The 23,264-nt window shown below is 36.3% G+C and overlaps 2 protein-coding genes across 3 annotated transcripts; both read right to left on the bottom strand.

The window, feature by feature from the left end:
* Nucleotides 1-15,219: 15,219 nt before the first annotated feature.
* On the bottom strand, nucleotides 15,220-20,117 carry LOC113053217 (putative methyltransferase DDB_G0268948). Its single transcript, XM_026218067.1, has 6 exons — nucleotides 18,928-20,117; nucleotides 18,670-18,830; nucleotides 17,672-17,885; nucleotides 16,221-16,324; nucleotides 15,701-15,838; nucleotides 15,220-15,478 (listed from the first exon to the last, which is right to left on the bottom strand). Exons 1-6 carry the CDS (start codon nucleotides 19,057-19,059, stop codon nucleotides 15,382-15,384), a joined length of 846 nt encoding a protein of 281 aa, XP_026073852.1. The 5' UTR covers nucleotides 19,060-20,117; the 3' UTR covers nucleotides 15,220-15,381.
* Nucleotides 20,118-20,199: 82 nt separating this feature from the next.
* Nucleotides 20,200-23,061, bottom strand: LOC113053218 (putative methyltransferase DDB_G0268948). Of its 2 annotated transcripts, XM_026218069.1 has the most exons (7): nucleotides 22,843-23,061; nucleotides 22,522-22,678; nucleotides 21,856-22,016; nucleotides 21,446-21,659; nucleotides 21,096-21,196; nucleotides 20,694-20,831; nucleotides 20,200-20,524 (listed from the first exon to the last, which is right to left on the bottom strand). In XM_026218069.1, the coding sequence occupies exons 2-7, from the start codon at nucleotides 22,630-22,632 to the stop codon at nucleotides 20,434-20,436; spliced, it is 816 nt and encodes a 271-aa protein (XP_026073854.1). In that variant the 5' UTR covers nucleotides 22,633-22,678; nucleotides 22,843-23,061; the 3' UTR covers nucleotides 20,200-20,433. The 2 variants fall into 2 exon arrangements, with proteins under 2 accessions (XP_026073854.1, XP_026073853.1); XM_026218068.1 differs by having other exon boundaries at nucleotides 22,522-23,061.
* Between the last annotated feature and the right edge of the window lie 203 nt (nucleotides 23,062-23,264).

Here is a 23,264-nt window from a genome sequence, read left to right on the forward strand (position 1 = left end):
CTAGAAAATAAAAAAACAAAAGAAGTACTTGAAAATAGTCTACTGTTTGGCAAATGCATCAATGTAAATGTAATGCAAAATCAAAATATTTTGGGTTACCTAATTCTGTATTTCAATAAAATGGACAGCTGGTAATCAGCATTCGTGTTTTTGCTTTTTTGAGTCATGACAGCCTTTTATAGCTTATGGTCAAAAAAAAAAAAAAAAAAAAAAAAATACCATACAACAAAAAATATACTGAGTGAAGAAATCTCCCCAAAATGGTTAATTTCGTGAGTGATTGGTTCGAATGATTCAGACTGATTATAAACGATTGTAACGTTCACGGACATGACATCGCCTGAACATGCAGAGAAAATATTGAATACTGAAGACTTGATTGCTGATATATTACAATGAAAATGTGATGTTGCAACTGTTTGAATCAGCAAAATAGCTTTAAGAGCTACAGATTTTTTTTCCAAGTATAAAAATTATTTAGCCTACGTTTCCCACTCGTGGTTCAAGGGAAGCATAGTTAAACTTATCAATTGGCTATTCATCTATTTAGCATGGTTAAAAACCTCTTAAAAACATTCTAATGCAAAGAATGTACTGTATCATTGCCATGTTGTTTGTACATGTGAAAAAAAAATGCATTGTAAAACTGCCTGACTACATGGCGAACTGTATTGTTCAGGATATAGATAAATTCATAGGCTAAATTAAATAAGTAAGCATTCATGTATAATACATATGTCATATACTGTTTCATAATACATTGACATCAGAAATTAAAACAAAAAGTCCAGACATAATCACATAATCTGTTGACCTTCCAGATATAGGCTAATGTTAATTTCATAGGCTAAACAGTACTTAATCAAGTGTGAAGCATGATATTTTCTCCTGTACAGGGGATATAAAAAAGAATCACCCCCCTTTGAAATAATCACATTTTGTTGCTTTGGAGCCTGAAATGAAGATGGACTCAGTTTCCTTTCAGTCAGTCACTCTCGACGCTACGTCGGTGACAGACGAATATGGGATATTGCTTCGATGGACCAATCTACTTCGAGTGTAAACTAAACGAACCAATGGATATTGGCATGCAATTATTTCATCCAGCTGATCACTGCATGAGTATAAGAAGGCAGCAGGTGCAATGCATACAGGCTTTTCGCTTCTGAGCCGAGCATTAGTATTAGTATCAACTGTGTCTGCTGTGAACTACGAGTTCAGCACGCTCTCGAAGCTTTGTCTGTTGGCTAGATGGCACTTCAGCGGCGGAGAAAAAGAGCACTTCCTAAAGAGAAAATTTCTCTAAAAGCGATTCATGGGTGCGTCGTTGTGAGGGAGACCTGTCGGATGACGATTCGGCTGCGCTGCCGCCCTCTGGGACAGTGGCAAAGCCTGAGTCAGATCCCGAAGTGGCAGCTATGCTTTCCCGAGTGGAAGCGTGGCACTCACCGGGTCCAAGTTACACTGGCCTGTCGCCAAACCCTCATTCCGTGGTCAGATCTTGCATTTCTCTGGGCAGGGGTGCCCCTAGAGCAAATCTCCAGGCATGCTGTGGTTTACACGGATGCCTCCACCACTGCCTGGGGGGCCACGTACAATGGGCATGCAGTCTCAGGGGTCAAGCTAGTGCTCCTTGCGACAGCCCCTCCTTGGCCAATTCCTCTGAGGACGGATCTACTGACTCAGAGATGGGGCACCATTTGGCACCCGCATCCAGACACGCTTATGCCTTGAAGTGAAACCTGTTCATCGATTGCGGTCGTGCTGTCCTTTCTGCAGCAAGGGAGCGAAAGCTGTCTCCCTCCACCCTCAAAGTCCAGGTTGCTGATATTGCTGCGTACCATGACCCCGTGAATGGGAAGTCTTTGGGTAAGCATGACCTCATTGTCAGGTTCCTTAGAAGGGCCAGGAGATTAAATCCTTCCTGGCCCCCCTGTATACCCTCTTGGGACCTGTCTCTAGACTTAAATCACTACAGCAGGGCCCATTCGAGCCTTTGCATTCAGTTGAGCTAAAGTTTCTTCCATTGAAAACTCTGCTCCTGCTTGCACTGGCCTCCATCAAGTGGGTAGGGGACCTCCAAGCATTTTCGGTCAACAATTCATGCCTAGAGTTCGGGCTGGCTGACTCCCAGGTAATCCTGAGGCCCCTGCCTGGCTACGTGCCAAGGTTCTCACTACACTCTTCAAAGACCAAGTGGTGAACCTGCAAGCACTGCCCCTGGAGGAGGCAGACCCAGCCCTGTTTTTGCTTTGTCCCGTCCGAGCATTAAGGTGCTACGTAGACCGGACACAAAGCTTCAGGACCTCAGACCAGCTCTTTGTCTGTTACGGAGACCGGCAGAAGGGGAGTGCCGTCTCTTAGCAGAGGTTGGCCCACTGGATTGTGGATGCCATAACCCTGGATTATCAGGCTCAGGATGTGCCCTGCCCATTCAGGTTTGCGAGCTCACTCAAATTGAATTGTTGCATCCTCCTGGGTGCTTCCTCGTGGCGCCTCGCTGACAGATATTTGTAGAGCTGCGGGCGGGGCGACCCCTAACACGTTCGCTAGGTTCTATAGCCTTTGTGTAGAGCCGTTATCCTCCTGTGTTCTCACCTCAAACGGGTAGTGGCACTGAGAGGCCCCGGTTAGTGTCGGCTTGCTTAAACTGCTCCAGAGTGTCCATACTGTAGACCCGGTTGAGATCTTCCATCACCCTAAGCAGCTGGACGCGGCAGAACGTCCGGCACCAGACCTTCATGATGTATCTGTGAGAACAATGGAAGAGTGGGTTCCATATTGAGACCTAAGTGGTACTCGTATGTTTATAGTCCACGGTATAGCCTTAGAGCCCGTGTTTCCCTGGCAGACTTCTGCCTTCCCAAGAGGGTTTTGAATCACCTCAAATTTCTCTGTATACTCCCTAAAAGGATGATATATGTGTATTTGCCTCCGAGACCTCCTTCGGGAAGGATGGGGCTTCCGCAGCACGTTTTCCCAGTGTTATCCAATTTCACCCAGTTAGGTAGTGCTTTGAAAATGGTGAGTGGAGCTACTTGTTCTGAGCCCCGGCCTACACCTAATAGGGGTGCAGGCGGCTCGCACAGGGCACTGGAAGGGGCAGCACCCATGGCACTTTGATAGGGATCCCATATTCGTCGTTCCCGTCGCCATGGTTGCGCTGCCGGGTCCCCGGCTCGGCTCCCCAGCAAAAAACTGGAATTCATTGCACCTGCTGCCTTCTTATACACTGTTAAAAAATTACTGTAAATTTTACAGTAAAATACTGGCAGCAGGGTTGCCAGCCAGGTACTGTAAATTTTACAGTAGTCGTACTGTAATTTAATTTACAGATTTTTGCAGAGCAAGCGTTTTGAGACCTATAACGTTACTTGAGCGTTTTCAGTCCATTTAATGGAAGTTGAGCTTCCATAGTTGCATATGGTTTGTGGTGGATCGATTATGCAGCAAAATGCCTCCTAATGTGAAACAGACTGCAAGCACTTTGTTTTTTTCTTCCTGAACCTTCTGGTTGTTCGTTCATTTGAAATGACTCGAAAAAAGATTCGTTCATTTTGCTGAACGAGACTCAAAAGTCCGATTCGGTAAAATGATCCGAACTTCCCATCACTACAACTGATGATAAGATTCAAGTCATAGACGCAATAAAACAACTCGTTTGTTTATTGGTCAGTGTCGCGCATGATCAGTTCATTTGTTCAAGTGTCACCGCACTGATAAGGAGCATTTGTGCACCCTGTGCCAAAATACACACAAGATTTGCCGGCCGACATAAATATAGACACATATATATAAATAGCATATTTAATAATTTCAAGGAAAACGTATTTGGTCGCCCTAAGGTAATAAATTAGGCTAACTATACAAAGCAGACTTTATATCAAACAGATTTGTTAAAGTTTTCACATTAACGTTACCTGAAGTTAGCAAATGCTCAAAAAAAATCTACATCTCACTGGTTACGTTAACCTCTTAGAAAAGCACCACTGAGAATTTATATGATACACACATCCTCCGTGAGCGACCCTGACTGACCGCGAGGCTTTAGAAACGCGTTTTATTTCGGCGCCCGTGTTAACAGATGACTGCATGTGCAAAGTTGTTTTACATCATAAAATAATCACGACGAAGTGTGCTGATAAACACTAAGTTACAGTGAATATAAACTATTAGCACTGAAACATGTCATTCATAACGAAGGATTCCAGAGATTTTCTGTCCATGGCTGCTATAGCGCGGGGGGATGTGTGAAATCCTACCGCGACCGCGCTACTGAAACCCCGCGCAATTCTGCCTCGCGCCCCGCGGACGGATGATGCTTGAATCTGGGGTTACCAATATAATCCGCGAATGTAGATGCATTCATATACTATAAACTACCAAACAAGAAATATAAAAAACTGAAGTCACTTACCACAGTTGTGAATCACTCCTCTTGTCTTTAACGTTAATCTCCTCGACCGTTGACGATGCGGCTCCGAAGATTTGAAATTTACAGCAAAATTCTGAAAATTTGAGTCAGACCTACACGTGACCCCAGAATGCATTGCAGTTTACAGCAATATGCTGTATTATTAAAAAACAGTCCGCAGCTGTAAAATAATGCTGTAATTTTTACAGCAATTCATTACAGTGTACTCACGCAGTGATCAGATCCAGCTGGATGCAATAATTGCATGCCAATGTGCATTGGCTCGTTTAGTTTACACTCGAAGTAGATTGGTCTATTGAAGCGACATCCCATATTCGTCGGTCACCAACGTGGCGTCTCCATTCCTTCCTTAAGGGAACGAGGGTTACCATACGTAACCGAGACGTTTTTGTTTTATCCAGATGTATTTATTGGATCTTGTAACATCCAAGTGATATTGTTTTCACATGCACACGATGACAACACTTTGTCATAATTTCTTGCAACTGCTTCAGATAATAGACTTCTTAATAATAGACCTCAGTGTGCTTCTAGGCATTGATAAAGCCTTAGAATTTTTTTTAATCCATCATTTTGTATTCATTCATGCTGAGATAATAAAAATGACCACATATGATCACAGCTGAAAGTCAATGGCTTTGTGTGCAATTGAAAAGGTGATTAGCTACACCTGATTAAGTTTACAAGTCATTTTTAAGAGGGTGGTGATCTGAAAATCTGTGGTTTCAATATCCACTGTATCCATCATACTGTGAGAATCTATATTAAAGTGATTCTGCAGCCTCTGCAAAATAATAAAAGCAGAGCTTGAGGAATTGCAAAAAGACTTTGGTTTGTGGATTTATCTGTGCATTTAAGAGAATTAAAGCATAACAACAAAGGTCTGAAGAGGGTCTAGAAACAACCACTTTATGGCTTTGACTTAAAGAGGATTGATTAAAACTTCAGAATTATGCGGTTCATAGGTTCATACAACATTTAGATCTAGTCCTCAAAAATGCATCAAAACATGATTAATTCATTTTTAAAAACTGTCTATTAATGCTAATTTATGAGTAAAATCTGTCACTAATTCCTCTTCAACATATTACCATAATTTAGAGTAAGTTTCCATGTCAAAATTCAGGAAAAAAGAAATGCTTACACAAAGATTGACTTCTCATGTTTTATTTAGGAGCCCATAGCAATACAGAAATACATTTTTTATTAAGTCCAAAATGCAAAGCCCACATTAACACAAATACTGAACAAAACACAAGCCTTTGCTGTCTGAAACATGCACACTTTTTAGAATACACAGATGACCAGAAATGACCCTCAATCACCAGGACCAGGACAATCTCAACATAAATAATGGTGTAAAACCTGGCACTGCAAAGACCTCTGTGGGAGTTAGTGGTGTTGTCTGTGCTCCAGAGACATTTCCAGCTGAGATAATCGCAGACACTGTTATCCCAAGCCGGCCCCCTGAGCTGAGGTTATGTTTCTGAACTGTGGAGGTGAGCCTTCTAATGTTTGGTTCAATATTCATTAAAAAAACATGATGTGCTTAGATCATGCTCTTGCACAAAGTTACCCTCTAATGTACATACAAAATATTTTCCAGGAAAATAAGGGGAAAAGTAATACTAAAGACTAAAGAAAATTTCCAAGCTAGGCTGCAGGCTAAATGTTCAGTTACATGTATTGGAATATAGGAAATCATGGCAAAGGTTTTCTTCTTATACTAAAACTACTATGATTTTTTTTTTATTTTTTTTTAAAGATAAACAATCTTGCTTGTGTGACCAGTTATTTTGCTGCTTTAAACTTCAGGAAAATAACATGTAATATTTAATTTAATAATTACATTGCTGCTGGTTTGAAAAACAAAATACAATAACTTAACTGACAAAAGATTCAGTAAATACTTAAAGAACAAACATTGAACGTTGAATTATTAGTTTTACTTTGAATTTAAAACTCTTGAATCAGCAGTGTATTTGAGCAGCAACCAATGAACTTGAACAGAGTGAAAAAACTCACTATAAAAAGAACTTGTTAGTAATACAAAAAATAAAAGGACCAAAAGGAGCACATGAAACAAAGAGATGGACATCTAAAAAAAAGCAAGGTGATAAAAACATGCTGACAAACGGGTCTAAAGAATAAGATCTTTGACTCATAGTCCAGAGCTGTCTGGAAGCTGAGCTAGCCGACAGTGTGTCAGGAGAGAGAGGGGAGAAGTGATCAGAGTAAATGTGATCCCTTTCTACAAGTTTGCAAGTTGTCTGAGCAGAACAACCAAACTAATTTCCTTATATATCTTAAAAACAATGCTTTGCAAGATAACACAATATAACTTAAAAAAAGAATGGCAATTATTTAGGACAAAGGGGGTGAAGATAAATACCTTTGTCATTATTTTATCATTGTTAGTAAAAAAAAATTAGAACATAGATACACATTAGAAAATAGATGAAATGAGTTAATTAACCTGAATGAGTTTCTTTCTTCTGTTGAACATAAAAGTTATTTTGAAGAATGTGGGTAAGCAAATAGCACATTTTTTTTCCATTACTATTGAAGTCAATGGGGACCAGCAACTGTTCGGTTAAGATATTTTGTGTCAAAAAAATCTTCTTTTGTTCAGCACAATAAATAAATGAATACAGGTTTGGTACAACATGAGAGTGAGTAAATAATGACAGTATAAAATGTTTTGGGGGGCTGAACTAATCCCTTACATGACAAGCAGTAGCATTAGTATAATTAGTCGGACCCACTTTATATTAAGTGGCCTTAACTACTATGTACTTACATTTTAATTAATAATTTATTACAATGTACTTATTCTGTACATACATGTTTTTACATTGTACTTATATTTGAAAAAAACCTACATGTAATTACATCTGTATTTAATTTCTGTAATTACATTTATAATTACACTGTTGACCCATACTTTACACCTTAACCCACCCTTAAACTTACCCATACCTCCAACCCTCTCCCTAACCTTACCCCTATCCCACCTCAATAGCAGCAAAAGTGTTTTACAATACAATATGAACACAGTAAGTACATTGTACTTATTTTTTTATGTAAGTACATAGTAGTTAAGGCCACCTAATATAAAGTTGGACCAATTAGTCTGCTGCTGTAAAAAAAAAAAAAAAACAGGAAAAGAAAGAAAGATAGCCTAGTATGGTGTCCCATACACTTAATTTGTGCTCTGCATGTAACCCCAACAAAGTGTTCAAATACAGCAGTAAGTAGTGAACACACACACACACACACACACACACACACAAACACACACACACAGGGTCAGACCTCAGGGTCACAGGGTCTCACCTCAATCACTCCCCGACCTATAATTCCTGCCGGTAATGAGACTTAACCTTTGGGTTACAAGTCCATCTCTCTAAACATTAGGCCATGACTGCCCCCAGACCTGCACACATCTACAGGCACACATCCGGTTTTCTCTCAACTGTTTACTTTCATCTTAGATATAACCAACTGTGCTTATATGTAACCCTCATGGGTTTTTGACAGTGTTAGTGCAATCAGTTGCAAACTTAATGAGTGAGTGAGTGACTAGTCCAGTAATCAGACGCTGTTTGACAGACATTTTAGTGTGTGCACTCTTCAGGTGTACAAGAATGTAAGCACATGTCAGAGCAGCATGTGATGAAATGTTTGATCAGCAAGGCTTTAAGGCACATGCAAAATGTACAGTTTTGTGATTGCGAATAAGTGAAGTGTTCCGTGAGTGTAACTCTACCGCTGAGTTAACATTCCATGTGATGTGTATGTACAGTATATTGAGATGGAGGCACCAGAAACTGCAACTGCTAGAATGTGTGCTGTAGCATGATACTACGATATTTCTTCAAAAGCAGATTGTGGAGACATTTTAATTATCCATGACCCCTATGGTCACATATTTTTTTGACATTTTTTAGGCATATATTTTCTGCTCATATTTTTGGCCTTTCTCCTTCAGTCAAAAAGGGATGATGCCATTTTTAGCCATCAAAATTAGGTTCCTGTTCTCATGTATTGTATCTCATGTATTGTAAAATGATATACTTCAGTTTGAAAGTTGGCTCTGGGGTCCACCCTATTCCACCAAGGTCCACTTAGTTTTAAATTGCTGGCCTCACCACTGGTGTGCTTTACTGTGTGCAACACACAAACAATAATTCATAAGGAGTTATTTCAAGAAAAAAAAGAAAAATGTAAAAGACCAAAGAAAATGAGATTTTTCATCATCCCTTTAAATCCATTTTTCCTTCCTAAAGTTCTCCCTCAACAGTTCACCCAGCACCCCACAAAACTAGATCAGAAAACAAGCCAAATGTTCTCCTTCATTCACAATCTATTCAACAGTCGCTCAGAGAGAAATTTCACTATATCCTTTAAACACGATTTAGGTTTTAAATTGCACAGTTTTGTGAATTTCTTGAGGCTCAGCAAGGGAGCCTTAGCAAAAAGTGAATGTTTCGGGAGAAAATGATACCCCAGCACAGAGTGCAATGTGAGTTCTAACTATTAAACCACCACCTACTGCTGTGGTGTGTATTGTAGTGTAGGGCTCTCAGCTTCACGTGTGATGGTAAAATTGCTGACTCCGGCAGTGAGGAAACGTAACTGTTCCCACAGTACATGCCGCAGGAGATGAAAGATTTCCAAAGAGAAAAATCTAAGGCAAACTTATTGAATTAACAAGTTTGTCTTAAGAAATCTTATTTAAGTGAAAAGACAAAATAAGAATAGAAAGAGTGTGAAAATATAAAATTCTTTCCTGCTTGCACGGAGAGCACAAATCAACAAACTTTCTCGCCATCGCGTGTCAACTCTAAAAACAAGAAAGACAGCATTATGAACATTGTTAATTAAGCTGAACAATATTATGGTCCATCAGTAGCAGGTAATTTACTTGTTTAAAAAAACGCTGAGGAGAATAAAAATACGTGGAGTTGAAATACAGCTTGAAAACATGTTACAACATTCTAAATTTCTAATTTTATATTGAGAACAAAGGCAGTAAAAACACTGGCTTCTCCATTCAGTGTCCATTTAAAATTCAGTAATAATATGGCACAATTTACAGTATAATTTCAAGTAATTATTATTAATTGTTTTTTACAGATGTTTTACTAGTATTTTGAATTGTGTTTTTCCTGTGATTTTACAGATTTATTTATTACAGTAAAAAAAAAAAAAAAACTACAAAGCTTTTATAAATTATGCGTAAATCTGGCTGTCTGCAACAGTGAGACATGGGTGTCAGTTTAAGTGTTTTTCTCACAAAAATTTAGTTGGAATGAAACAAAAGCAAACCTGTGAAAAAAGACAAACACATATCATGCATTGTATCAACAACAAAACAGAACCTTTTAGGCACAATGAACGACTTGCTATTTTGAGATTCTTTAATCATAAACTGTTATGAATCATGTCTGCAAAGTTCAAGTTCAGGTTAATGTGAACTAACAAGCAATTAAATACATGCATTCCTAAACAAACTGCATCAAATTATTATTAGACTGGCAAAATAAGTAGTACTGACTGAACTCCACTAGACAGAGAAATTAGGCCAATAGACAAAGGCCAGTAACTCTCAACAAAGGCTGCATCATATCCGAACCTGTTTCCATCCACACAAAAGTTCATGAACTCAGCCAAATGGAGAATCTAGCACATTTGCAAAATCAAAATAAAGTTCAAAAGTTCACATGCGAAATGGCAGGAGAATGCTTAAGTGCTGCAGGATGGGTTTATGACCAGCGCACAATGATGTGTTTTGTATAGCACAAGGTGTGAGAGTTCTGCATCACTGTGCCTTTACTCTCCAATTATCTTACAGCAGACCTACTGTCTCGTCTGCTACTAGTCATTAGGTTTCTTTTTGTCAAAAATAGCTAAAACAAACTTTAAAAGGGATCCATAAGCAAACAATTAAGGCTATAAATGAATGCTTTTCAAATGCCAATTAGAGCCACAATAATCACTGCCAATGCTTTTACGATTTGACCAAGCCTACTCAAAACCCCAAAGAGACAACAACCTCATTTAGTTTGTTTAAAATGTGTCAGATTGTTGTAGTCCATCTGTGGTTCTTATGAACTTTAGATAAACTCCTAATTTCAAACCTCACCTTGAGATAATTTTAGCCATTAATCTTAATCTAGTAAACAATCCTAGATTAAAGTAGACAGTCTCTTGGCTATCGCCATTGGCGATTAAGATGAAGTTGTTATTTTGGTTACAATGCTAAATGCACTAAGATTAATGTACATGGACATGTTATAGTAAATAAAAAATAGACTGAATGCTGATTAAAACTACCGTGCAGTAGACTGCAGTGAGAATATAACGTGCTTTAAAATTGGATCCATCACTCAATGATGTTCTGCTTTCTTTACAAACTAAAATTAATGAATATTTGAATGCTATTCTCCCATTTAATATATAAAAAAATGTATATACAAAAATCAAACAATAACCTAACTGATATGTTTTTACATAACACAGGTTTGTCCATTCATTCATATTTGTGAACAGCCCTCGGTGCTCCCACGAAACTCGACGCACCCAACAACACATATATCTGGTGGAAACAGGGCCAAAGATTTTCCAGTCTGATGTCAGACATCCTACTGTACCTTTAAAGCTTCAAACAATTGCCCGGTGTTTATGATTGATTAAACTTTCTGGATGTGTAGTTCAGGGACACATTTAAATGTTGATGGTTTTATGTTAATATGCTCAGGGTTGATTATAAATTATCAACATCTTGGTGGATTATAAAGGAAATCTGTGTCATGAAAGATACAAAATGTCTACATTAGTTAGTTGGTAGTTGGTGCAAACTGATGATGGCATATCTGAACACTTATTTAAATTTTCATATACTCCAGTCATTTGATCAGGCTCATTCATGTGGAAGGGTTCAGGATCCTTACAAGATTATATTACATACATATATTACATACCCTTTGTTTTCTGTCATGCTCTCCCTTTAGAAAAGAGGCAGTTTGTGGCAAGGATTTTCTTTTTTTCATTATATGATTAATTGTTTGTGAGAGGTAGAGTACAAACAAAATAAATTGTACACAGCAGGTCAGTAGTAACCAGCGCCTGAGGTCACAACTACCTCTAATGTGGTGCAGCTATGAGAATCTCAAAGAGTGTGCATCATTTCACACCATGCCAGGATACATGAAGATGAGTTCCTGTTACACATGAGGAAAACCGCCCTGCGTGATAAACAATTCTCATTTCATCTGATATGTTGGTATGATATCCCCAGGACTGCTGAAAGTGTTAGTTTCTACAAAGCATCTGCAAGCACGACACTGATGATTTTTTTATTTATTTGATCAGTAAAATTCACGCTTTACTATCTAAGATTTTACTATCATAAGTGGGAAATAACTTTATCGCTAACATTTATCATTACATTCAAATTACTTTAAATATTCCTGCAAATTATATCCAACAGCCATAACCTGACTGATATTTTCATACACACCATTTAATAACAAATGAGCATTCTATGTGTATTGATGTTTGATTCATAGATCATGGTTCAAGTTGATATCGTGGAAATATATATTTTTGTAAATATGCACCTATAGGTTAAACTATGAATTATGAATGAGGGGTTGAAAACCTGATTTATAGGGTCCATCTGTTGATATGCAATCTTGGGTCACTTCTTATGAATAATCCTATTATCTAATCAATTATTAATATTTCCTCATCACTCTTTTAAAACTTCTAGCCAGTCAAATGATTCATCTTGGTTGTACTTCATGAATAAACATGTTTAGAAGAATACTGCTTAATGAGGAGGTCCTATCAAAAGCTGCACCCTTGGGATTTAGATAAACTTTATTATGGAGAAGCATAATTTTCTGTCTTTGTTTTAACAGATGAAATTGTGTCCCCTGTGTTCTGGGGCTGATGAGGCAGAGTCAGAGTCTTCTCTTGTAGAGTTCTTAATAAACAACTTAGCCATGCATATTTTAACGTCTGGTAACCTTACTTGGAAAGTGGCCAAAGACTCAATTAACTGAGTAAACTAAAACATAAAATCAGTGGTATGGACCACTTTTTTTTAATATTTCCATTAAGCTTTTGTGCCCTTTTTAAAGCTTGAAAGCCTCAGTTTGCTTTTATTATAAGTTCCATGGAAAAGATTGACCAATACCATCTTCAATATCCTTTTATATTCCAGTGAAGGATGTAAGTCATACGGGTTGGGAATTAAATGGTGGGTGACTTAATAAATTGTGACTAAAGAAAATTATGCACAAATAGCACAATTTGTCTAGAAAATATAATTTTCTAGTAATACAAGACATGCAGTAGAATTGCACTTTCACTGAAAAGATTTAGTCCAAACTTACTTAAGTACAAATGAACTATAATTTATTGATCAGCAAACCCTCATGAGCTTTATGAACAGAATAGCTTCTCTGGCTTTATTAAAAGGTAAAAGCTTCATTATAATTCACAATCACATGCCTATTTTATTAAAAAGCCACACAAATATATTTAATGAAAACATTTTCTGTCTAAAAAAATGCTTTGAGTGCTCTTTGATTATGAATGTCTGTTTGTCCTTTTAAAAAATATATACTGGGTTGTTGCATATGTTTAATTCTGATCATAACAGTCACTTTATTGTTATAGAAAGTGTAATTATCATTTTTCACACCAACATGAGAAGTATGGCTCACTTTTAGCATTAAAGAGCTACAGGAGAGGGGAGCCCAGGTTTCAGATCCGTATGTGTGAAGGGGCAGATAATTCAACAGCTCAGGCCCAGTCAGGATGAAAATATTTCAGAATGGATTAAATTGTGGCATATGGATCACAGTGTATTTGGACACTTCAACAAAATATGTAATAATAATAATAAATAAATAAAAAAACTTTATTAAGAGGATTCTGCTAACTGCTAATCATGCTATACTGACACTTGACATATTATGTACTTGTTGACTCAGATGAGTGCAGAATTTGTGAACTGTATTTTCCTGTATTTTTTTAACTGTACTGGTGAAATCTTACCTCTGACAGAGGCAGAGAATTTTAGTGTTTGATATTTAGAAAATCAAGAAAATGTGTTTGCAGTAATATACAGTACAGTGAATTTATATGGTATCTATCGTTATAATTACAAATGTGCAGCTCCTATATTTGATAATCTTAATTATGTTTTACAAAAATGTTATCCACACTTTAATTTTTCTAAATCATCCTTTTAGCCGCAGAAAATTGTAATAATTTACAGAAATTAATACACTTAAGTTACCCAAGACAGTTTCTGCTGGATTTATTGCATTATATTGTTAACATATTACTATATTTAATTTAGATTTCTCACAGATTATACAGACACAGTGCAAAGCTGAGGAGCTCTAGCGTTTTTGAGCAGAGTTCTCCAGCTGCAGTGGACAAGTGCCATTACCGGTATACAGTAAGTGGACTGATATAGTGTATATTGCTGCAATGTGTGACAGCAAATAGTGGAAAATATCAGGCCATGATGACACCAGTGATGTAAATCAAGTATTAATTGATTAAAACAATGTGTGCAGAGCTTTACTATATACACAAATATACATACATACATACATACATACATACAGTGCATGCATACATGTATGCACATATGAAGACTTCAAATTTAAAAGCCTAAAAGTGCCATTTAATATTTTCTTCTAAAATCAGCATTTTTATCATGCTCCTGGTTGGGTTCAGTAATTTTACTTTATTGGCAATGGTTAGGTCCTTTTCATTGCCATTAAAGTGAAATGACTGAACATAGACATAGGAGCCTGATAAAAATGCTAATTTTAGAAGAATATTTCAGATGGCGATGCAAAAATGCAAAGGCAAATGCAAAAATGCAAAAGCCAGCTGAAATGTTCTTCTAAAATTAGAATATATGTGTGCGTGTGTGTAGTGTGGTGTAACCTATCATCTGTCTCACATATGAGCATTGGCACTATATTCACAGTGTCTTGTGCTGTCATTTGATAGCAGGTCTATGCATTACTTTTCTAGGTAAGCGATTTGAACACACACAGATCCTGTCATCCATTCTTTCCATTCACCCTTTGGCTATGTGTGCATAATCAGCTATAGCTCCAAGACACACAATGCCAAACCACTAAAACATTTTACCTGACTTATAGGCCCTTCTAGGAGAATTATGATAGTACTGTCAAAGACGTGTGTAAATAAAAAGAGAAACAAGCATGTTTTCAAACCTCACTAATTGAGCAGCACCAAAACTTACCAAGCAAACAATGGATTGCTTCAGAGAATGGCGGCAAACATTTTGAAGTGTACATTGAAATGGCACTCTCAGTTTCTTTTGTTTCTGTTTGTGGATTGTGCCCGTGTTGAGTCGCTGTACCGTGGGATTGCTGGGTCGCTTCATCACAGGCAGCTGTGCAGATGTTTGTCGACACGCTTCCCGCGCAGATCCTGCTGCATGATCGAGTCAACACTGCACTCTGCTGGACGCTCTTTCAGATACGCTTCGAAATGATCGCTTCTTTGTAAATGGGTCAGTGATTTTATTTGAATCTGTTAGTTTATTCAAACACACATTGAACATAGGCTAGAGTTTATGCACAGAGACAGTGACCTGAATTCACATCTTCTATAAATATTTAGATTTTTAATTAAATTAACTTAAATAATAATAATAATAATAAAAAATCTAAAATTAAATGTGTAAAGACTACTTTCTAACTTTTTTTAATTAACTTTTTTTTATTATTATTATTGAAAGTGTAAGAAAAATAAATATATTTTATAACTTTTTATTTGATGGTTATGAAACTCGATGGTTATGGAAATTAGTAACCCAGATAATCATATCGAAATATAAACTAATAAAAAGATCTAAAATTACAATTTAAAGAAAGAAATCAGTCATTTGCAGGCTTGCGGGCTAGAAAATAGAAGTATTTAACTCCCATGATCACTTCTGTCTCCGAGGATGTCACACCCATTGCATGCAGCAGTCTTGATAGGAAAAATAGAGTGTGAGGAAAAGAGAATGAGATACATGATATGACACACACATTATATAATAATATATATATATATATATATATATATATATATATATATATATATATATATATATATATATATATATATATATATATATATATATATTATACACACACACACACACACACATATAGACATAGACATTACATAAGAAAACTCAAAGTCTAACACCTGTGTTCAGTGTCCTGTGAGAGTCGTCTGGCCTCTTCTTGATCCTTTTTTAAGAGAGCCTGGAAACTGGAGAAAGATTCCACCATGCCGATGTAGCCAGAGAGCGGGACAGGCTTCCTCACCCAAAAAATGTCCTGCCTAAAGACAAAATACAGTTGCAGTGTAGCTTTTGATACAGCATCCAGCCATGTTATAATTGACCATCTTTTTTATTTATTTTTATTTATCCTGGATAGCAACAGTTTATGTAAGGGACAAATAGTGAATAAATCAAATGTAAATGTTCAATTTAAATCCTTTACATTTTTATTATGTAGAATATACAAAAGGTAATCAAGGCATAACAAGCCCTTTTATTAACTGAGGCTATAGTCACAATATAACAAATTGCTACTTATATGTAACTTAATAAAACCTTCAGTCTCTAAACCTAAGATTAATTGCACTTTGAACACTTTGACCTACTTAATTATCTATAAAGTTAATATTTTAACAGCTAGTTTGTATATAACTACATTACCATTCTTTGTCTGGATACTGGAGAGAGTCATGTGTTTTTTTGTAAAGTTCGAAAGAGCTGGATCTTAGGTAAGGGTTCCGGAAAGGCTGCAAGGCTGCATAAAACTGTAATGAGAAAGATAAATATGACATGATAGAATACTTATTTTTGTGTCAAAAACATTCTTTTACCACTGCACTGTAAAAAATGAATCGTGGGTCTTGTAATTTTCATCAAAAAAAATTAAGGTGATAATTAAAAATAATGTGTGGATTTCATTAAAGAAATTGTGATTCAGTGTTGTATAGAAAATATATATTTTTACTAATAAAACCAAGGAGATGCGTTTTCCTCATTTTGTTTTAGGAGACTTAAGCAGTTTTGGTGCTTGAATTGGGGAACTGATTAAACTAAAATAATTAAGGAAAGAAGGCTGCCTATTTAATTTAAGTGAATTAGCTCAATTTTGCAGTTTTATTTTAGAGGTGATTGTTAGTTCCCAGCATGCTTTGCATATGGCTGGAAATGGAGAGTACATTTTGAAATTAAATGCTACTTTATGTTTTTGAGTGAAGGGAGGCATCTATTAATGTTTAATGTTCAGTTACATTTGACATTTGTAAGAGTTTCTGTAACATCGAAGTTTCCATTGCACAGTGCAATCGTTACCACTGTTGTTACATGCATGTATATTTATGTATTTGCCTGCCCTCTAGGGGCAGGAAAAGCGTGATTTACCATTGTTCTGATTTAGCAGATCCTCTACACCTGTGGACTATTTACGTGAGCTTAAAGGAAGTCAAGTTCCCATACTTCGGGGGCGGAACTTGAGCGGCCGTCCCGAGTCGTAGCTGAGCTCTCTTCTGTGTTTATCCCTCTTATTTTTCCTGTCTTATTTCTCCCACTTGTTGTTATATTCCGTTTTATTAATAAATTCCCCTTTTGATCGAGCCATTGTGTCATCCCTCTTTTGTGTTATAGCAGTGGCTGTAACAACTGTGCAGAAGAGTAGAGCTTGTAGTTATGGATACTACTTTTCTAAGGCATTAAACCTTGTTTAATGGGCAGTAGCCTTGCTAGTGCTAGTGCAGTACTTTCCAGAATTTCTCAAGTATTTTCCTATTTGAGCTGATTGGCTGTATACAGTCTTGTAAATGTATAAAATAACAAAATACAAACAGATCTCATTTAAAATCACAGACTTTTGAGAATAAACTTAAAATAAATGAGCACATTTCCCTAATTATATTAAATTTATTGTGCCATAGACTAAATAATTTAGGAATTTTTACTTAATTTATTTGGGTAAATTTCACTTAAAAAAACAACATCCTTAAAATCTACTCAAATATAATATGTGTAATATTGTTACCATAATTTTTTTAAGCAGATAGCATGTGATATTTTTAACAGTGTGACAGTGTTCAGACAGCAAATTGAAATGTCAGAAATATCAGTCTTATGGGCCCCACCTCATTACAGATGTGGTTTAAAGTCTCCGAGCAGTCTCCGTAGCTCAGCTCCATGTCCATGATGTAGTTGAGAACTGCGAGGCAGCCATGAGGCTTAAGCACTCTGTGAGCCTCCTGAAGAAAACGCGAATGGTCAAACCAATGGAACGCAGACATGGCCGTCACAAGATCCACAGAGCCATCTTCAAAAGGCAGTTCTTCAGCTGGACTCTCCCTTTGTGTGTCAAATAAGTAAAACAGATGCATGTGCATATTGAATGCAGGAAACTTATAAAGAGAACAAAATCAAGAGCATAATCATAGTATTTCACTTCTAAATAAATAAATAAATAAATAAATATTAGAAATCTTAATTTAGGCCCATTAAGACATTATTTTCATATCCCAACTTTTTAAGTGGCAGAGGATTATGCATTTTTTTTTTTTTTATCATTTATGACACATTAATGATTCTCATTGCTGTAATAGAGTAATGAGAGTCCTTCTGTCTGGAAACAATCCTTTCTTTAATAATTAAAAAAATATACAAATATAATATGTTTTACAGTAAATATACATTTTGCAGAGATTTCTGAGTTCTTTGTGTGTGCATATTTTACTTTTGAGTTTACTTGTATTTTTCACAAACAAAATTTTAAACATTTTTAAAATTATACATCATTATACTTTTAGTATTATATATATATATATATATATATATATATATATATATATATATATATATATATATATATATATATATATATGTGTGTGTGTGTGTGTGTGTGTGTATGCATGCACACACACCATAATGCTTGTCACATGCTCTTTACTCGAGACTCAGCTTTTCAGAGTAACACTTACTTCTGTAGTGAAACTGGTGCTAAATGTGACTGCATTAGTTTGAAAACAAACTGTTGTGTGTTAATAAATGCATACTTTCTGGCTGATGGAGGTTAAATGGTGACACAAAAGCAAGCTGCCACACATGCAGTAGCACCCAATTCAGCTTTGCATACCTGTAAGAGACATTTGGCATATTAACATGTTTCCTCCCCATCTCCAGTTGAGCAGGACTGATGTCTGTCCCTACCACACAAGTATAATGTGGTGCCAAGAGCAGTGTTCCCTGTCCTGACCCACAACCAACATCTACTGCCAGGTCATTGGCTGAATTGGTCTAAGAAAATACAGTAAACAACATAACCAAATGTAAATGAAATGACAAAGATGTCAGGCTGATGATAAACAACAACAAACAGTCATAAAAGTCCTACATTACTCCTGTGGAACTGTAGAACCTTGTCGATGAGCTCTTCAGAAGGAGAAATTCGGTACTTCCAGTATGTGTCTGCATGTTCTTTATCCTCGAACAAACGTACCGCCATGTTTGACTGCTGTACAAGCATACTAAACACTGAGAGACAGCATCAACCGAACCAATAGCACTAAGCTGTTTAAAGGGGTGGTGTACTGTTTTGTTTTCAAAGCTTAATTATGCTTCATGGGGTGCACTCAATTATATGCAATGGGCTGATAAAAAGTCAGCTGGCTCAGTGTGTTGTGATTCACTAAACCACCTCGAGTGCGTATGAACCTGTTTTTATATTATTAAAAAATGTGGGGGAAGTGAGTAATTAATTTTGATCCACACTCAATATCAGTTGGTGGTGGATATCCATTTTTTTTTTTTTTGTAAAGTGCCAATAAAATTTCAAGAAGAAGAAGAAGATGAGGAACATTCCACCCCTTGAGCCGCAGAGAATATTAATGAAGAGTCTCATGCAGAACCTGTGCAAGCATGGCTCTTAATAGTATGTTTGTTTGTTGTTGTCTCATACTTTTAGATACTCTGTTGTTTGTAAATCCTACTGGTTCTGTTAAATACGGTTTTATTCTGATTAAAGCTTTAATACAGCACAGGAACCGTAGGCGCACCCGTTTATAAAACTCATTCATTGCTTTGTGAAAACAAGTGTATAACTGGAACAGTTTGTTTGAGCTAATCTGACGAGAGAGAGAGAGAGAGAGAGAGAGAGAGAGAGAGAGAGAGAGAGAGAGAGAGAGAGGGAGGTGCAGAGTAGGGTGACGTGAGGAAGAGGATTGAGAACCGCTGCTTTAGAACATTTGTTTTGAAGCTTCCTTTGAGGCAACCCTAATGTGCTTAGTTTGCTAATGAGGACTTGAGCCTCACACACAGACTTTTGTTTTCACATTCATTCTGGAGTAAATACCAAAGGTTCTTTCAAAATGAATTAACATCTCCTAAGCAATGACCAGAAAAGAAAGGTTTCCAGAATGACAATATACTGTAAGAGTACAAAAAAAAATAAAAGTAGAGAAAGCATAATGCTTATCTGTTGATGTTGATATTGCTGAAGAACAACAGGTTTATGAAATAAAGAATTGTTTCTATGAAGTATGGGTGTTAAGAAGGAGTTGTTATCATTTTTACAAAACCTAGATTGAGTAAACATTTCTGTGGCATTCAGGAATTTTTTTTTTTTTTTTTTTAGTGTTCATGTGAACAAACTACACAACTTCAAAAGTAAAAACTAAAGGATTTTATTGTTATTTTAAACAACCTTACATCAATGGCTGCATTTTGTAGAGTAAATCATTTCAAATTAACATTATGCAACATCGTAATGCATAGTGCAAATACTAAATGGTTTATATTTTCAGAATCTTTCATGTGAAATTATGAAAAGATATTGCAGAGGAACTACAGTATCTAAACACCTGGGGTGATGGTATTGTGGGTCATGTGATTGAGTCATGTGTCACTCAGGTTTACATGCTAGCACACAGAAGTACTCCATTATAAAGTCGACTTTGGCCTCTGTTGATGACACTTTCATCTCCTCCAGAATACTAGAAGAGAATAAGTGACAAGCAAACATACCATCAACATCTGTAAAGGCCAAAAAGCGAGTTTCCTTTAATAAGAATCTTGCAGTATAATTTTGTGTTACAAACAATCAACATTGCAGGACAGTAAAATCAGCTGAAATGTTGAAGTTCTTAAAAAAGAAGTAATTACCGTGAGGTTGTTCTCTCCAACAGTGCGGTCGCAGCGCTTGGATCGGCTCTCAGATAGGCTTGGTACATGGAGAATGTCTGAATAAAACCAATTACGTTCTTGATGCTCAGCTGCTGCTTGATTGGAATGATTTCAATCCTTACAAAGACAGGAGAATATTACAAAACTGTTAGAATCAACAACTGCAACTCATATCAAGAATGATATTATTCAAAACAAAACATGTCAAATATAATGTTTTAGATAAATGTTATTTAAAAAAAAATGCATAAACCAAATACTATATTTTATTGTACACATAAATGCACTAAATATATAAGCAGTTTTTTTTTTGTTTTTGTTTTTTTTGTATAGGTTCATTGACAAACAGAGTTAATCATTCATTGCAGTGCTCTGGTTTACCTCTCTTTATCTGGGAAGGGTATGGTTTCAAATAAGATCTTTAGCTTACTGTTGGCCAAAGTTACCTTACTGCTTGTGTAAGGCAGCAGTATTTGCTTTACCTAGCAGGATAAATTGATACAAGAGTGTAGTTAGCAGTTATTCTATGAGCATATTTAACCTTTACTGAAATGGTTTGCAAAAGTAAAAGTTGCTAAACATGCATTCAATAAGCAGAAGCTTGGCAATTACATACTAATAATCACATTATTATAATATATAATCTATAATAATTATATAACATGATTATAATATCTCATTATAAATAATGATACTTATTTCATTTATATAAATACATAGTTATGGCTTACTTCCTCATATATGTTATTAAGTCGATCACCACAAGATTCATAGTGTATTTTCATATTGTCTCCATAGCCAAAGAGAGCCAAGCAGCCACGCGGCTTCAGAACACGTGTAGCCTCCTTTATGAAACGTTCAGCATCAAACCAATGAGCCGCAGACGCAGCCGTCAGCAGATCCACTGAGCCATCTGGGAACGGCAGCTCCTCTGCTGTGCCTACTCTGTCATTTAATGATAAACATGATTTGGAGACACCACAGTAACCGAATTGTGTTCTTTCAATGTTATACAAAGGTATAATGGTACACTGTATCATATCTTTTTTTATTATGAGATACAAATAAGTCAACGGGACAATATTTATTTATTTTATTTATTTATTTTTTTTAAGGAAGATTAGGAACCAGCATTACTGACCTGTAGCTGAGGTTAGGGAACCCTGGCACTGCTCTCGCCTGCTCCAACTGAGATTCACTGACATCAATGCCCACCACCTGCTCAAAATACCCCGTCAGGGGACGAGAGGTCTGCCCCGTTCCACAGCCCAAATCCACAGCCAGCTGATGGGGCTTTCCTTTCTGTGAAGCATGTTTTTACCATCAAACATTATACAGGAGAACAGCTTATTTATTTTTCCCACATATTAAATATACAGTAAATAAGTAATAAACAAATGTTATGTAACATCAATTCCTTTAGTGTGACTTCAGAGGTGTTAAGTTATGAGTTTGCTACATTTGCACTTCTGACTTGCAATACTGGACATGGAAAAATGCCAATTTACCCCACTGTATACAATCAATAAGTATACAATCTTATATATGTATATATATATATATATATATATATATATATATATATATATATATTATTTGTAGTATACACATAATTACATACACATTAGTGTGTTCTTATTAAAGTTTATTATTATTATTACAATAATGTATTCAAATGGTTTTACATTGTATGTCCTCCATATTTTGGAAGGGTCTCACTGTTACCAAACAAACATGCAGTAATTCAGCTCGACACATATCTGGCTCTCGCGCTCAAAAAGAAACACTGATAACACGACAGTCTTACCTTTTCGTCCAGATAATGGAGAATAAGCTCCTTCAGCTCATCAGGTGGACCAAATCGATATTTTTGATAGAGGGAGGCATGCTGTTTCTCTTCAAACAATCTTTCAGTCATCTTCACTTCAGAGTGAATTTTTAGAGGAAATTAAGTTACTGGAGATCTGTTGAGAAGAGTTAATCATTTCTGGACATTACAAACACAGCAAGAGGCGGGACTGTGTTGAGAGTCATCAAAACGATTGCTATATGCCATACTGTTCGACAATGACTTGAAAATGTTAAGGCTAAATTATAAATAGCAAGTAACGTTAACGTACTAGCCTACCCTTCACAAATTCTGCCGTTTAAAGTAACGTTAGTCTGTATTAAAATACAACGCTGTACATGCAGTAGAATTCAGAGCTGTGTCCCGTTAAGTCGAGTTTGAAGAAAAAAACTATAGATCTTCTTTAGGACTCATTTATTAAATAAAATAGTGTAATGTAATAAGACTTTGCACTGTAAAGGATGTCGCCATATTTGTTATTTATTACGTTCTTCAGTGTCAGGTTACGTTATCGCGAGAGTAGGGCTTCCTTATTATGTAATTTGGCTAAATGTAATTTAAACGGAGGAAGATTGAAAATAATATTGCCACACACGTGTTGCAATTGTGTGTTACAAAAGTAATAACCATTCCAGTTGCACATACGTGTTCTTTGAAAATTTGTTTACCAATACATTACCAATAGAGGGCAGCAGAAGCAC

This window comes from Carassius auratus, chromosome 34, assembly GCF_003368295.1.
Source record: "Carassius auratus strain Wakin chromosome 34, ASM336829v1, whole genome shotgun sequence".
Lineage (NCBI taxonomy): Eukaryota > Metazoa > Chordata > Actinopteri > Cypriniformes > Cyprinidae > Carassius > Carassius auratus.